Here is a 15,140-nt window from a genome sequence, read left to right as displayed (position 1 = left end):
GCCTGTGATTGCACTACATACTGTGAGGTTGCCTCTCTGTAGCGCTCCTGCCTGTGATTGCACTACATGCTGTGAGGTCACCTCTCTGTAGCACTCCTGCCTGTGATTGCACTACATGCGGTGAGGTCGGCCTCTCTGTAGCGCTCCTGCCTGTGATTGCACTACATGCTGTGAGGTCACCTCTCTGTAGCGCTCCTGCCTGTGATTGCACTACATGCTGTGAGGTCACCTCTGTGTAGAGCTCCTGCCTGTGATTGCACTACATGCTGTGATGTCACCTCTCTGTAGCGCTCCTGCCTGTGATTGCACTACATGCTGTGAGGCCGGCCTCTCTGTAGCGCTCCTGCCTGTGATTGCACTATATGCTGTGAGGTCGGCCTCTCTGTAGCACTCTTGCCTGTGATTGCACTATATGCTGTGAGGTCGGCCTCTCTGTAGCGCTCCTGCCTGTGATTGCACTACATGCTGTGAGGTCGGCCTCTTTGTAGCGCTCCTGCCTGTGATTGCACTACATGCTGTGAGGTCAGCCTCTCTGTAGCGCTCCTGCCTGTGATTGCACTACATTCTGTGAGGCCGGCCTCTTTGTAGCGCTCCTGCCTGTGATTGCACTACATGCTGTGAGGTCGGCCTCTCTATAGCGCTCCTGCCTGTGATTGCGCTACATGCTGTGAGGTCGGCCTCTCTGTAGCGCTCCTGCCTGTGACTGCACTACATGCTGTGAGGTCGGCCTCTCTGTAGCGCTCCTGCCTGTGACTGCACTACATGCTGTGAGGTTGGCCTCTCTATAGCGCTCCTGCCTGTGATTGCACTACATGCTGTGAGGTCACCTCTGTGTAGCGCTCCTGCCTGTGACTGCACTACATGCTGTGAGGTCGGCCTCTCTGTAGCGCTCCTGCCTGTGACTGCACTACATGCTGTGAGTTTGGCCTCTCTGTAGCGCTCCTGCCTGTGATTGCACTACATGCTGTGAGGTCGCCTCTCTGTAGCGCTCCTGCCTGTGTTTGCGCTACATGCTGTGAGGTCGGCCTCTCTGTAGCGCTCCTGCCTGTGACTGCACTACATGCTGTGAGGTTGGCCTCTCTATAGCGCTCCTGCCTGTGATTGCACTACATGCTGTGAGGTCACCTCTGTGTATGTAGCGCTCCTGCCTGTGATTGCACTACATGCTGTGAGGTCGGCCTCTCTGTAGCGCTCCTGCCTGTGTTTGCACTACATGCTGTGAGTTTGGCCTCTCTGTAGCGCTCCTGCCTGTGATTGCACTACATGCTGTGAGGTCGCCTCTCTGTAGCGCTCCTGCCTGTGATTGCACTCCTTCCTGTAATTGCACTACATGCTGTGTGGTCGACCTCTCTGTAGCACTCCTGCCTGTGTTTGCACTACATGCTGTGAGTTAGTCCTCTCTGTAGCGCTCCTGCCTGTGATTGCACTACATGCTGTGAGGTCGGCCTCTCTGTTTCGCTCCTGCCTGTGATTGCACTACATGCTGTGAGGTCGGCCTCTCTGTTTCGCTCCTGCCTGTGATTGCACTACATGCTGTGAGGTCGGCCTCTCTGTTACGCTCCTGCCTGTGTTTGTACTACATGCTGTGATTTTGGCCTCTCTGTAGCGCTCCTGCCTGTGATTGCACTACATGCTGTGAGGTCAGCCTCTCTGTAGCGCTCCTGCCTGTGATTGCACTACATGCTGTGAGGTCGGCCTCTCTGTTTCGCTCCTGCCTGTGATTGCACTACATGCTGTGAGGTCGGCCTCTCTGTTACGCTCCTGCCTGTGTTTGTACTACATGCTGTGAGTTTGGCCTCTCTGTAGCGCTCCTGCCTGTGATTGCACTACATGCTGTGAGGTCGGCCTCTCTGTAGCACTCCTGCCTGTGATTGCACTACATGCTGTGAGGTCGGCCTCTCTGTTACGCTCCTGCCTGTGTTTGCACTACATGCTGTGAGTTTGGCCTCTCTGTAGCGCTCCTGCCTGTGATTGCACTACATGCTGTGAGGTCAGCCTCTCTGTAGCACTCCTGCCTGTGATTGCACTACATGCTGTGAGGTCGGTCTCTCTGTAGCGTTCCTTCCTGTGATTACACTACATGCTGTGAGGTCGCCTCTCTGTAGCGCTCCTGACTGTGATTGCACTACATGCTGTGAGGTCTCTAGCACTCCTTCCTGTGATTGCACTACATGCTGTGAGGTCGGCCTCTCTGTAGCTCTCCTGCCTGTGATTGCACTACATGCTGTGAGGTCGCCTCTCTGTAGCGTTCCTTCCTGTGATTGCACTACATGCTGTGAGGTCGGCCTCTCTGTAGCGCTCCTGCCTGTGATTGCACTACATGCTGTGAGGTCGCCTCTCTGTAGCGTTCCTTCCTGTGATTGCACTACATGCTGTGAGGTCGGCCTCTCTGTAGCACTCCTGCCTGTGATTGCACTACATGCTGTGTGGTCGGCCTCTCTGTAGCGCTCCTGCCTGTGATTGCACTACATGCTGTGAGGTCGGCCTCTCTGTAGCGCTCCTGCCTGTGATTGCACTACATGCTGTGAGGTCGGCCTCTCTGTTTCGCTCCTGCCTGTGATTGCACTACATGCTTTGAGGTCGGCCTCTCTGTTTCGCTCCTGCCTGTGATTGCATTACATGCTGTGAGGTCGGCCTCTCTGTTACCCTCCTGCCTGTGATTGCACTACATGCTGTGAGGTCGGCCTCTCTGTAGCGCTCCTGCCTGTGATTGCACTACATGCTGTGAGGTCAGCCTCTCTGTAGCACTCCTGCCTGTGATTGCACTACATGCTGTGAGGTCGGCCTCTCTGTAGCACTCCTGCCTGTGATTGCACTACATGCTGTGAGGTCGGCCTCTCTGTAGCGTTCATTCCTGTGATTGCACTACATGCTGTGAGGTTGCCTCTCTGTTACGCTCCTGCCTGTGATTGCACTACATGCTGTGAGGTCGGCCTCTCTGTAGCACTCCTGCCTGTGATTGCACTACATGCTGTGAGGTCGGCCTCTCTGTAGCGTTCCTTCCTGTGATTACACTACATGCTGTGAGGTCGCCTCTCTGTAGCGCTCCTGCCTGTGATTGCACTACATGCTGTGAGGTCTGTAGCACTCCTTCCTGTGATTGCACTACATGCTGTGAGGTCGGCCTCTCTGTAGCTCTCCTGCCTGTGATTGCACTACATGCTGTGTGGTTGCCTCTCTGTAGCGCTCCTGCCTGTGATTGCACTACATGCTGTGATGTTGCCTCTCTGTAGCGCTCCTGCCTGTGATTGCTCTATGTGCTGTGAGGTCTGTAGCACTCCTTCCTGTGATTGCACTACATGCTGTGAGGTCGGCCTCTCTGTAGCACTCCTGCCTGTGATTGCACTACATGCTGTGAGGTCGGACTCTCTGTAGCGTTCCTTCCTGTGATTGCACTACATGCTGTGAGGTCTCTAGCACTCCTTCCTGTGATTGCACTATATGCTGTGAGGTCGGCCTCTATGTAGCGCTCCTGCCTGTGATTACACTACATGCTGTGAGGTCGGCCTCTCTGTAGCGCTCCTGCCTGTGATTGCACTACATGCTGTGAGGTCTCTAGCACTCCTTCCTGTGATTGCACTACATGCTGTGAGGTCTCCGCACCACTTATCTGCTGTTCCAGTTCCATCTCATTGTACAAACCAAACATATCTGTTTCATCTCCACAGGACGCCACGAGTCCCAGGAACCATTCCTAGAATGGATGTTGTTGCTGAGTAACATGTCTTCGCTCCCGTGGGTACATACCATCAGCTATGGTGATGATGAGGACAGTCTGTCTGTGGCTTTCATGGAGAGAATTAATGTGGAGTTCATGAAGGCAGCAGCCAGAGGTCTCACAATCCTGTTTGCATCAGGTAATTGCCGCGGTAGTGTCAGTAACTTCCTCCCGGTCACCCACGGAGGAGCCTATTGTGGTCATGTGAAAAGCAGGGCTACAATTCTTACATTATAACATGTTCCTTACAGCTACTTACCCAGACGCGGTGAAGGGTGTGCCTAGGCAGGCGCGCCCAGGCACAGACAAAGCCACAATTGGCATTGTTCCATCTGTAGATCCCTTTCCTCCTCGTTAGTCCCCAGTATAGCGCCATTAATACTATATTTATCCTTTATGTCACCTGAAATAATGACTCCTAGATCCCTTTCCTCCTCAGTAGTTTCCAGTATAGCACCATTATTACTATATTTATCCTTTATGTCACCTGAGATAGTGACTCCTAGATCCCTTTCCTCCTCAGTAGTTCCCAGTATAGTGCCATTAATACTATATTTATCCTTTATGTTACCTGAAATAGTGACTCCTAGATCCCTTTCCTCCTCAGTAGTTCCCAGTATAGTGCCAATAATACTATATTTATCCTTTATGTCACCTGAAATAGTGACTCCTAGATCCCTTTCCTCCTCAGTAGTCCCCAGTATAGTGCCAATAATACTATATTTATCCTTTATGTCACCTGAAATAGTGACTCCTAGATCCCTTTCCTCCTCAGTAGTTCCAGTATAGTGCCATTAATACTATATTTATCCTTTATGTCACCTGAAATAGTGACTCCTAGATCCCTTTCCTCCTCAGTAGTTCCCAGTATAGCGCCATTAATACTATATTTATACTTTGTCACCTGAAATAGTGACTCCTAGATCCCTTTCCTCCTCAGTAGTTCCCAGTATAGCGCCATTAATACTATATTTATACTTTGTCACCTGAAATAGTGACTCCTAGATCCCTTTCCTCCTCAGTAGTTTCCAGTATACTGCCATTAATACTATATTTATCCTTTATGTTACCTGAGATAGTGACTCCTAGATCCCTTTCCTCCTCAGTAGTCCCCAGTATAGTGCCAATAATACAATATTTATCCTTTATGTCACCTGAAATAGTGACTCCTAGATCCCTTTCCTCCTCAGTAGCTCCCAGTATAGTGCCATTAATACTATATTTATCCTTTATGTCACCTGAAATAGTGACTCCTAGATCCCTTTCCTCCTCAGTAGTCCCCAGTATAGTGCCAATAATACAATATTTATCCTTTATGTCACCTGAAATAGTGACTCCTAGATCCCTTTCCTCCTCAGTAGCTCCCAGTATAGTGCCATTAATACTATATTTATCCTTTATGTCACCTGAAATAGTGACTCCTAGATCCCTTTCCTCCTCAGTAGTCCCCAGTATAGTGCCAATAATACAATATTTATCCTTTGTCACCTGAAATAGTGACTCCTAGATCCCTTTCCTCCTCAGTAGCTCCCAGTATAGTGCCATTAATACTATATTTATCCTTTATGTCACCTGAAATAGTGACTCCTAGATCCCTTTCCTCCTCAGTAGTTTCCAGTATAGTGCCATTAATACTATATTTATCCTTTATGTCACCTGAAATAGTGATTCCTAGATCTCTTTCCTCCTCAGTAGTTTCCAGTATAGTGCCATTAATACTATATTTATCCTTTATGTCACCTGAAATAGTGACTCCTAGATCCCTTTCCTCCTCAGTAGTTTCCAGTATAGCGCCATTAATACTATATTTATCCTTTATGTCACCTGAAATAGTGACTCCTAGATCCCTTTCCTCCTCAGTAGTTTCCAGTATAGTGCCATTAATACTATATTTATCCTTTATGTCACATGAAATAGTGACTCCTAGATCCCTTTCCTCCTCAGTAGTTTCCAGTATAGTGCCATTAATACTATATTTATCCTTTATGTCACCTGAGATAGTGACTCCTAGATCCCTTTCCTCCTCAGTAGTTCCCAGTATAGTGCCATTAATACTATATTTATCCTTTATGTCACCTGAGATAGTGACTCCTAGATCCCTTTCCTCCTCAGTAGTTTCCAGTATAGTGCCATTAATACTATATTTAGCCTTTATGTCACCTGAAATAGTGACTCCTAGATCCCTTTCCTCCTCAGTAGTTCCCAGTATAGTGCCATTAATACTATATTTATCCTTTATGTCACCTGTAATAGTGACTCCTAGATCCCTTTCCTCCTCAGTAGTTTCCAGTATAGTGCCATTAGCACTATATGTATCCTTTATGTCACTTGAGATAGTGACTCCTAGATCCCTTTCCTCCTCAGTAGTTCCCAGTATAGTGCCATTAATACTATATTTATCCTTTATGTCACCTGAAATAGTGACTCCTAGATCCCTTTCCTCCTCAGTAGTTTCCAGTATAGTGCCATTAATACTATATTTATCCTTTGTCACATGAAATAGTGACTCCTAGATCCCTTTCCTCCTCAGTAGTTTCCAGTATAGTGCCATTAATACTATATTTATCCTTTATGTCACCTGTAATAGTGACTCCTAGATCCCTTTCCTCCTCAGTAGTTTCCAGTATAGTGCCATTAATACTATATTTATCCTTTATGTCACCTGAAATAGTGACTCCTAGATCCCTTTCCTCCTCGTTAGTCCCCAGTATAGTGCCATTAATACTGTATTTATCCTTTATGTTACCTGTAATAGTGACTCCTAGATCCCTTTCCTCCTCAGTAGTTTCCAGTATAGTGCCATTATTACTATATTTATCCTTTATGTCACCTGTAATAGTGACTCCTAGATCCCTTTCCTCCTCAGTAGTTTCCAGTATAGTGCCATTAATACTGTATTTATCCTTTATGTCACCTGTAATAGTGACTCCTAGATCCCTTTCCTCCTCAGTAGTTTCCAGTATAGTGCCATTAATACTGTATTTATCCTTTATGTCACCTGTAATAGTGACTCCTAGATCCCTTTCCTCCTCAGTAGTTCCAGTATAGTGCCATTATACTATATTTATCCTTTATGTCACCTGAAATAGTGACTCCTAGATCCCTTTCCTCCTCAGTAGTTTCCAGTATAGTGCCAGTAATACTATATTTATCCTTTATATCACCTGAGATAGTGTCTCCTAGATCCCTTTCCTCCTAAGTAGTTTCCAGTATAGTGCCATTAATGCTATATTTATCCTTTATGTCACCTGAAATAGTGACTCCTAGATCCCTTTCCTCCTCAGTAGTTTCCAGTATAGTGCCATTAATACTATATTTATCCTTTGTCACCTGAAATAGTGACTCCTAGATCCCTTTCCTCCTCAGTAGTTCCCAGTATAGCGCCATTAATACTATATTTATACGTTATGTCACCTGAAATAGTGACTCCTAGATCCCTTTCCTCCTCAGTAGTTTCCAGTATAGTGCCATTAATACTATATTTATCCTTTGTCACCTGAGATAGTGACTCCTAGATCCCTTTCCTCCTCAGTAGTTTCCAGTATAGAGCCATTATACTATATTTATCCTTTATGTCACCTGAAATAGTGACTCCTAGATCCCTTTCCTCCTCAGTAGTTTCCAGTATAGAGCCATTAATACTATATTTATCCTTTATGTCACCTGAAATAGTGACTCCTAGATCCCTTTCCTCCTCAGTAGTTTCCAGTATAGCGCCATTAATACTATATTTATCCTTTATGTCACCTGAAATAATGACTCCTAGATCCCTTTCCTCCTCAGTAGTTTCCAGTATAGTGCCATTAATACTATATTTATCCTTTATGTCACCTGAGATAGTGACTCCTAGATCCCTTTCCTCCTCAGTAGTTTCCAGTATAGTGCCATTAATACTATATTTATCCTTTATGTCACCTGAAATAGTGACTCCTAGATCCCTTTCCTCCTCAGTAGTTTCCAGTATAGTGCCATTAATACTATATTTATCCTTTGTCACCTGAGATAGTGACTCCTAGATCCCTTTCCTCCTCAGTAGTTTCCAGTATAGAGCCATTATACTATATTTATCCTTTGTCACCTGAAATAGTGACTCCTAGATCCCTTTCCTCCTCAGTAGTTCCCAGTATAGCGCCATTAATACTATATTTATCCTTTGTCACCTGAAATAGTGACTCCTAGATCCCTTTCCTCCTCAGTAGTTTCCAGTATAGAGCCATTATACTATATTTATCCTTTATGTCACCTGAGATAGTGACTCCTAGATCCCTTTCCTCCTCAGTAGTTTCCAGTATAGTACCATTAATACTATATTTATCCTTTATGTCACCTGAAATAGTGACTCCTAGATCCCTTTCCTCCTCAGTAGTTTCCAGTATAGTGCCATTAATACTATATTTATCCTTTATGTCACCTGAAATAGTGACTCCTAGATCCCTTTCCTCCTCAGTAGTTTCCAGTATAGTGCCATTAATACTATATTTATCCTTTGTCACCTGAGATAGTGACTCCTAGATCCCTTTCCTCCTCAGTAGTTTCCAGTATAGAGCCATTATACTCTATTTATCCTTTATGTCACCTGAAATAGTGACTCCTAGATCCCTTTCCTCCTCAGTAGTTTCCAGTATAGTGCCATTAATACTATATTTATCCTTTGTCACCTGAAATAGTGACTCCTAGATCCCTTTCCTCCTCAGTATTTTCCAGTATAGAGCCATTATACTATATTTATCCTTTATGTCACCTGAGATAGTGACTCCTAGATCCCTTTCCTCCTCAGTAGTTTCCAGTATAGTACCATTAATACTATATTTATCCTTTATGTCACCTGAAATAGTGACTCCTAGATCCCTTTCCTCCTCAGTAGTCCCCAGTATAGTGCCAGTAATACTATATTTATCCTTTGTCACCTGAAACAGTGACTCCTAGATCCCTTTCCTTCTCAGTAGTTTCCAGTATAGTGCCTTTAATACTATATTTATCCTTTATATCACCTGAGATAGTGACTTCTAGGTCCCTTTCCTCCTCAGTAGTTTCCAGTATAGTGCCATTAATACTATATGTATCCTTTATGTTACCTGAAATAGTGACTCCTAGATCCCTTTCCTCCTCAGTAGTATCCAGTATAGTGCCATTAATACTATATTTATCCTTTATGTCACCTGAAATAGTGACTCCTAGATCCCTTTCCTCCTCAGTAGTCCCCAGTATAGTGCCATTAATACTATATTTATCCTTTATGTCACCTGAAATAGTGACTCCTAGATCCCTTTCCTCCTCAGTAGTTTTCAGTATAGTGCCATTAATACTATATTTATCCTTTATGTCACCGCTGAAATAGTGACTTCTAGATCCCTTTCCTCCTCAGTGGTTCCCAAGTATAGTGCCATTAATACTATGTTTATCCTTTATGTCACCTGAGATAGTGACTCCTAGATCCCTTTCCTCCTCAGTAGTTTCCAGTATAGTGCCATTATTACTATATTTATCCTTTGTCACCTGTTATAGTGACTCCTAGATCCCTTTCCTCCTCAGTAGTCCCCAGTATAGTGCCATTAATACTATATTTATCCTTTATGTCACCTGAGATAGTGACTCCTAGATCCCTTTCCTCCTCAGTAGTCCCCAGTATAGTGCCATTAATACTATATTTATCCTTTATGTCACCTGAGATAGTGACTACTAGATCCCTTTCCTCCTCAGTAGTTCCCAGTATAGTGCCATTAATACTATATTTATCCTTTATGTCACCTGAGATAGTGACTCCTAGATCCCTTTCCTCCTCAGTAGTCCCCAGTATAGTGCCATTAATACTATATTTATCCTTTATGTCACCTGTAATAGTGACTCCTAGATCCCTTTCCTTCTCAGTAGTTCCCAAGTATAGTGCCATTAATACTATATTTATCCTTTGTCACCTGAGATAGTGACTCCTAGATCCCTTTCCTCCTCAGTAGTCCCCAGTATAGTGCCATTAATACTATATTTATCCTTTATGTCACCTGAGATAGTGACTACTAGATCCCTTTCCTCCTCAGTAGTTCCCAGTATAGTGCCATTAATACTATATTTATCCTTTATGTCACCTGAGATAGTGACTCCTAGATCCCTTTCCTCCTCAGTAGTCCCCAGTATAGTGCCATTAATACTATATTTATCCTTTATGTCACCTGAGATAGTGACTACTAGATCCCTTTCCTCCTCAGTAGTTCCCAGTATAGTGCCATTAATACTATATTTATCCTTTGTCACCTGTAATAGTGACTCCTAGATCCCTTTCCTCCTCAGTAGTTTCCAGTATAGTGCCATTAATACTATATTTATCCTTTGTCATCTGTAATAGTGACTCCTAGTTCCCTTTCCTCCTCAGTAGTTTCCAGTATAGTGCCATTAATACTATATTTATCCTTTATGTCACCTGAGATAGTGACTCCTAGATCCCTTTCCTCCTCAGTAGTTCCCAGTATAGTGCCATTAATACTATATTTATCCTTTATGTCACCTGAGATAGTGACTCCTAGATCCCTTTCCTCCTCAGTAGTTCCCAGTATAGTGCCATTAATACTATATTTATCCTGTCACCTGAAATAGTGACTCCTAGATCCCTTTCCTCCTCAGTAGTTCCCAGTATAGTGCCATTAATACTATATTTATCCTTTGTCACCTGAAATAGTGACTCCTAGATCCCTTTCCTCCTCAATAGTTTCCAGTATAGTGCCATTAATACTATATTTATCCTTTATGTCACCTGAAATAGTGACTCCCAGATCCCTTTCCTCCTCAGTAGTTCCCAGTATAGTGCCATTAATACTATATTTATCCTGTCACCTGAGATAGTGACTCCTAGATCCCTTTCCTCCTCAGTAGTTCCCAGTATAGTGCCATTAATACTATATTTATCCTTCACCTGAAATAATGACTCCTAGATCCCTTTCCTCCTCAGTAGTTTCCAGTATAGTGCCATTAATACTATATTTATCCTATGTCACCTGAAATAGTGAGTCCCAGATACCTTTCCTCCTCAGTAGTTCCCAGTATAGTGCCATTAATACTATATTTATCCTTCACCTGAAATAGTGACTCCTAGATCCCTTTCCTCCTCAGTAGTTCCCAGTATAGTGCCATTAATACTATATTTATCCTTTATGTCACCTGAAATAGTGACTCCTAGATCCCTTTCCTCCTCAGTAGTTCCCAGTATAGTGCCATTAATACTATATTTATCCTTTATGTCACATGAGATAGTGACTCCTAGATCCCTTTCCTCCTCAGTAGTTTCCAGTATAGTGCCATTAATACTATATTTATCCTTTATGTCACCTGAGATAGTGACTCCTAGATCCCTTTCCTCCTCAGTAGTTCCCAGTATAGTGCCATTAATACTATATTTATCCTGTCACCTGAAATAGTGACTCCTAGATCCCTTTCCTCCTCAGTAGTTTCCAGTATAGCGCCATTAATACTATATTTATCCTTTATGTCACCTGAAATAGTGACTCCTAGATCCCTTTCCTCCTCAGTAGTCCCCAGTATAGTGCCATTAATACTATATTTATCCTTTATGTCACCTGAGATAGTGACTCCTAGATCCCTTTCCTCCTTAGTAGTTTCCAGTATAGTGCCATTAATACTATTTTTATCCTTTATGTCAATCAGATAACAGCCTTTTGTAATTACATTTTTAGGTGATGACGGAGCTGGTTGCAGAACCGTTGGTAAAGAGAAAAATGTCTTCCGGCCAAGCTTCCCAGCCTCCAGGTGAGTAAGTTCTGCATACCAGCCATGTGTAACAGTAGAGCTTACAGTACAGGGCCCCCAGGTGAGTGCTGTGTACAGGCCGGATAGAACGATGCGTCTTACTATACGGGGCCCAAGGAAGTGCCCCCAGGTGAGTGCTGTGTGCTGGCTGTATATAACGGTACATCTCCAGCTCGTTACACACTATAAGATTATGGGGCGGAATTCAATTGTAATATCCTGCCGGATCTTCAGTGTAAAGTGATGGGAGGTGGCGGGGCGATATGCAGTTGTCCCCTCCCCATATCATGCTGATCACGCTCATTAGAAACAGGTTTAGCCGTGTAAAGCATTGCAGTGCAGTGTGTAGTGTAATACTGATAGTATGGAGGTAATGGCAGGCGGTATGTCGTAGCATAGAATGTAGATGGGTAGGTGGTGTGTCATAGGCAGCAGTATAGTGTAGGCTGGAATGTGCATATATTGTGAAACGAGGCATAATGTGGCATGGGCAGGCAGTGAGGCGTAGGATGGCATGGGAAGGTATTGTGGAATCACGGGAGGTTATGGTGGAATGAGGAAGTAGTGTAGACTAGGGTGGCATGGTCAGGTAGGACAGCATGGAAAGGCCAGGTGGCGTTACTCTATGCCTCAGGGAGGTAATCACACAATTATTCTAATTCCGTACATTTCGGAAGTGTCTTTTCGGGTGCCTATAAATGACTGCTAGAGAACATTGTGACCCCTCCGCACCACTTTGTGGGGTTAGGGTTGATATCTGAGAATGATCCTGTGGATTTTTGTGCAGATTACTATACTCCGTTCCATGGCATAGATTGAGAATGGGACTTGGTATAATGCCCTAATGCTTGGTGTCTTTCAGTCCTTATGTCACCACAGTTGGCGGAACGTCCTTTAAGAACCCCTTTCAGGTGGTTTATGAAGTGACCGATTACATCAGTGGGGGTGGATTCAGCAATGTCTTCCCCATGCCAGACTACCAGGTAAGGTGGGCATCATCTTCTTGTGTCGCTTGTTAGTCTCCTCATCTCAGAGGTCATCTCCGGTCTCCATCTACTCTTCCCTGAAGGTATCTGCAGTATCAAAGTATCTGAAGTCCATGGAGAAGTTGCCACCAGACAGTTACTATAACCACAGCGGACGAGCGTACCCTGATGTGGCAGCCCTCTCTGACAACTACTGGGTTGTGACAGACCGAGTCCCTATTCCATGGGTGTCTGGCACCTCGGTGAGCGTTTAGAGCCACGCTTACATCCTTTGCTTCGTTTTCAGGCAGGGTTCATGGAGCGTAGGCTGTTGTCACCCCACCATCATCAAGAAGTATACAGAGGTGGCTCAGCTCCTACCTTCCTCTGCTGATTAGTTCTCTTTCCTTCCTGCTCCTCTCTGGCGTGATCCTCCTAATCTGCCCTTCCCCTGGTCTCCCCGATACTCCTACCTTCTGGCCTGATCCCTTTGCTCTCTATGCTGTTTCTCGTGGCCTCCTCTCCTCCACCCAGTTCTTCCTGCCCTGCCTTCTGATGCTCGCACCCTGTATATATACCCCTTACTTGCTCCCCTTGCGCCCTGATCTCTGATTGGCTGACCTGCCTTACTCCTGGTCCTGCGGGGAAGGCAGTTTTGGTATCACTGAGGCTGGGCTGAGATCTCTAGGAGGCCCGGAGTCAGGAATCCTCTTCTCTCACAGGTGCAGTTACGTCTCTTTTAGGTTCCTCGGAATGGTGTGTACAGTGACATGTCTCCGGTAAATGTACGGAAAGTGGGGGAAGGGTTGTAAGGCGCATAACCATGGGGGTCGGAGACCTAATAATGGAGGTCCCGGGCAATGTGTGACTGATGATGGGTTGGGGGCTTTGCAATGTGTCAGGTAAGGTCTCCTTGTTAGTAGGTGACGTGTCAGTGAATGCTCCCTGTATTTATTCTAGGCTTCCACGCCCGTCTTCGGTGGAATCCTCTCTCTAATAAATGACCAGCGTATAAAAAGGGGCCTCTCTCCCTTGGGTTTTCTAAACCCAGCGTTGTACCGCCTGCAGGCTCCGGACGCTTTTTATGATGTAAGTACTGAGCGTATCCCGTGCACGCCGTCTGGTGGTCCCTCTCTGCACCTACCCTGACGTCTCTCTCACCCTCAGGTCTGCCAGGGATGTCACCTATCCTGCATTGATGACCTTGTGTTAGGAGTTGGATTCTGTGCAGCTCCAGGGTGGGACCCGGTGACTGGTTGGGGGACGCCTAACTTCCCTGCATTACTGAAAGCCTTGCTACTCTGATTCATCTGCCTCTCTGCCCCGGCTGTGCCTCCAGTACCCGGCTGTGGCCTCCTCCGGGAATTCAGACAGCACATTGGACAACCACTGATCAATCTCTGCTTCCCTTCCTGCACAATAACCCTCTGTCTGGTCCCAGCAGCTGCTGGATGGTATATGTGTGTATACAGAACAGGGCTGGCTGCGGGTGGTCAGACAAGGAATAAGTCTGTATATACATTGTGTGACCCCCGTAGTGATTGATTACCTCTTCCCTGCATACACCTGTGGTTCTCCGCCCTCACCCCACCCAGTATCTGAACCTCCTTGGCTGGCTGCTGTTACCCAGTCAGTGCACATTTAATCTCAGGGAGTGCAGAAATGCACAATAAGGAAATATTAGGGGGGTATTCAGTAGTGATGGGCAGTGGGGGGATAGAGGAGATGGGTAGATTACTGATGTGAGCAGTCGCTAGGAATGACGTGAAGAAATCAATTTCCTTTATTTGCTTTCTGATTTTACCATGATTACAATAAATAGATTTTCTATGTTATACAGTCTGCTCCTAATCTAAGGTGTTATTACCATTTATTTACCGCTAACGATATTACCTTTCTTGTGCCTAATACTTACCAGTTATAGATCACGTGTTTACACCCTCTTCTGCCCCATAAAGCTGGGCAGAAACTAGGATGTGTGCCACCCAGGGCAAGACATAAATTTACATCAGAGTCATGCCCACTGCACTGTGCCTACTGCATCAGAGTCACACCACCTGCACTACGCTTACTGCGTCAGAGTCACACCACCTGCACTGCGCTTACTGCGTCAGTCATGCCCCCCTGCACTGTGCTTACTGCATCAGAGTCATGCCCCCCTGCACTGTGCTTACTGCATGAGTCATATCCCCCTGCACTGTGCTTACTGCATCAGTCATATCCCCCTGCACTGTGCTTACTGCATCAGTCATATTCCCCTGCACTGTGCTTACTGCATCAGTCATATCCCCCTGCACTGTGCTTACTGCATCAGAGTCATGCCCCCCTGCACTGTGCTTACTGCATCAGAGTCATATCCCCTGCACTGTGCTTACTGCATCAGTCATATCCCCCTGCACTGTGCTTACTGCATCAGTCATATCCCCCTGCACTGTGCTTACTGCATCAGTCATATCCCCCTGCACTGTGCTTACTGCATCAGAGTCATATCCCCCTGCACTGTGCTTACTGCATCAGAGTCATATCCCCCTGCACTGTGCTTACTGCATCAGTCATATCCCCCTGCACTGTGCTTACTGCATCAGAGTCATATCCCCCTGCACTGTGCTTACTGCATCAGAGTCATGCCCCCCTGCACTGTGCTTACTGCATCAGAGTCATGCCCCCCTGCACTGTGCTTACTGCATCAGTCATATCCCCTG

General features: G+C 45.6%; 1 protein-coding gene across 1 annotated transcript in view; it reads left to right on the top strand.

Moving 5' to 3' along the window:
* TPP1 (tripeptidyl peptidase 1) overlaps positions 1-14,273 on the top strand; it is a 145,270-nt gene extending 130,997 nt beyond the window's left edge. Inside the window, exons 8-13 of the mRNA XM_063950784.1 lie at positions 3,669-3,857; positions 11,401-11,473; positions 12,336-12,456; positions 12,543-12,701; positions 13,399-13,527; positions 13,606-14,273. Coding sequence (XP_063806854.1) covers positions 3,669-3,857; positions 11,401-11,473; positions 12,336-12,456; positions 12,543-12,701; positions 13,399-13,527; positions 13,606-13,743 — 809 coding nt within the window. The 3' untranslated portion in view covers positions 13,744-14,273. The remainder of the gene's footprint in view (positions 1-3,668; positions 3,858-11,400; positions 11,474-12,335; positions 12,457-12,542; positions 12,702-13,398; positions 13,528-13,605) is intronic.
* Positions 14,274-15,140: the final 867 nt, after the last annotated feature.

This window comes from Pseudophryne corroboree, chromosome 2, assembly GCF_028390025.1.
Source record: "Pseudophryne corroboree isolate aPseCor3 chromosome 2, aPseCor3.hap2, whole genome shotgun sequence".
In the NCBI taxonomy this organism is placed as follows: Eukaryota; Metazoa; Chordata; class Amphibia; order Anura; family Myobatrachidae; genus Pseudophryne; species Pseudophryne corroboree.
This window is presented reverse-complemented; position numbering and strand designations above follow the sequence as displayed.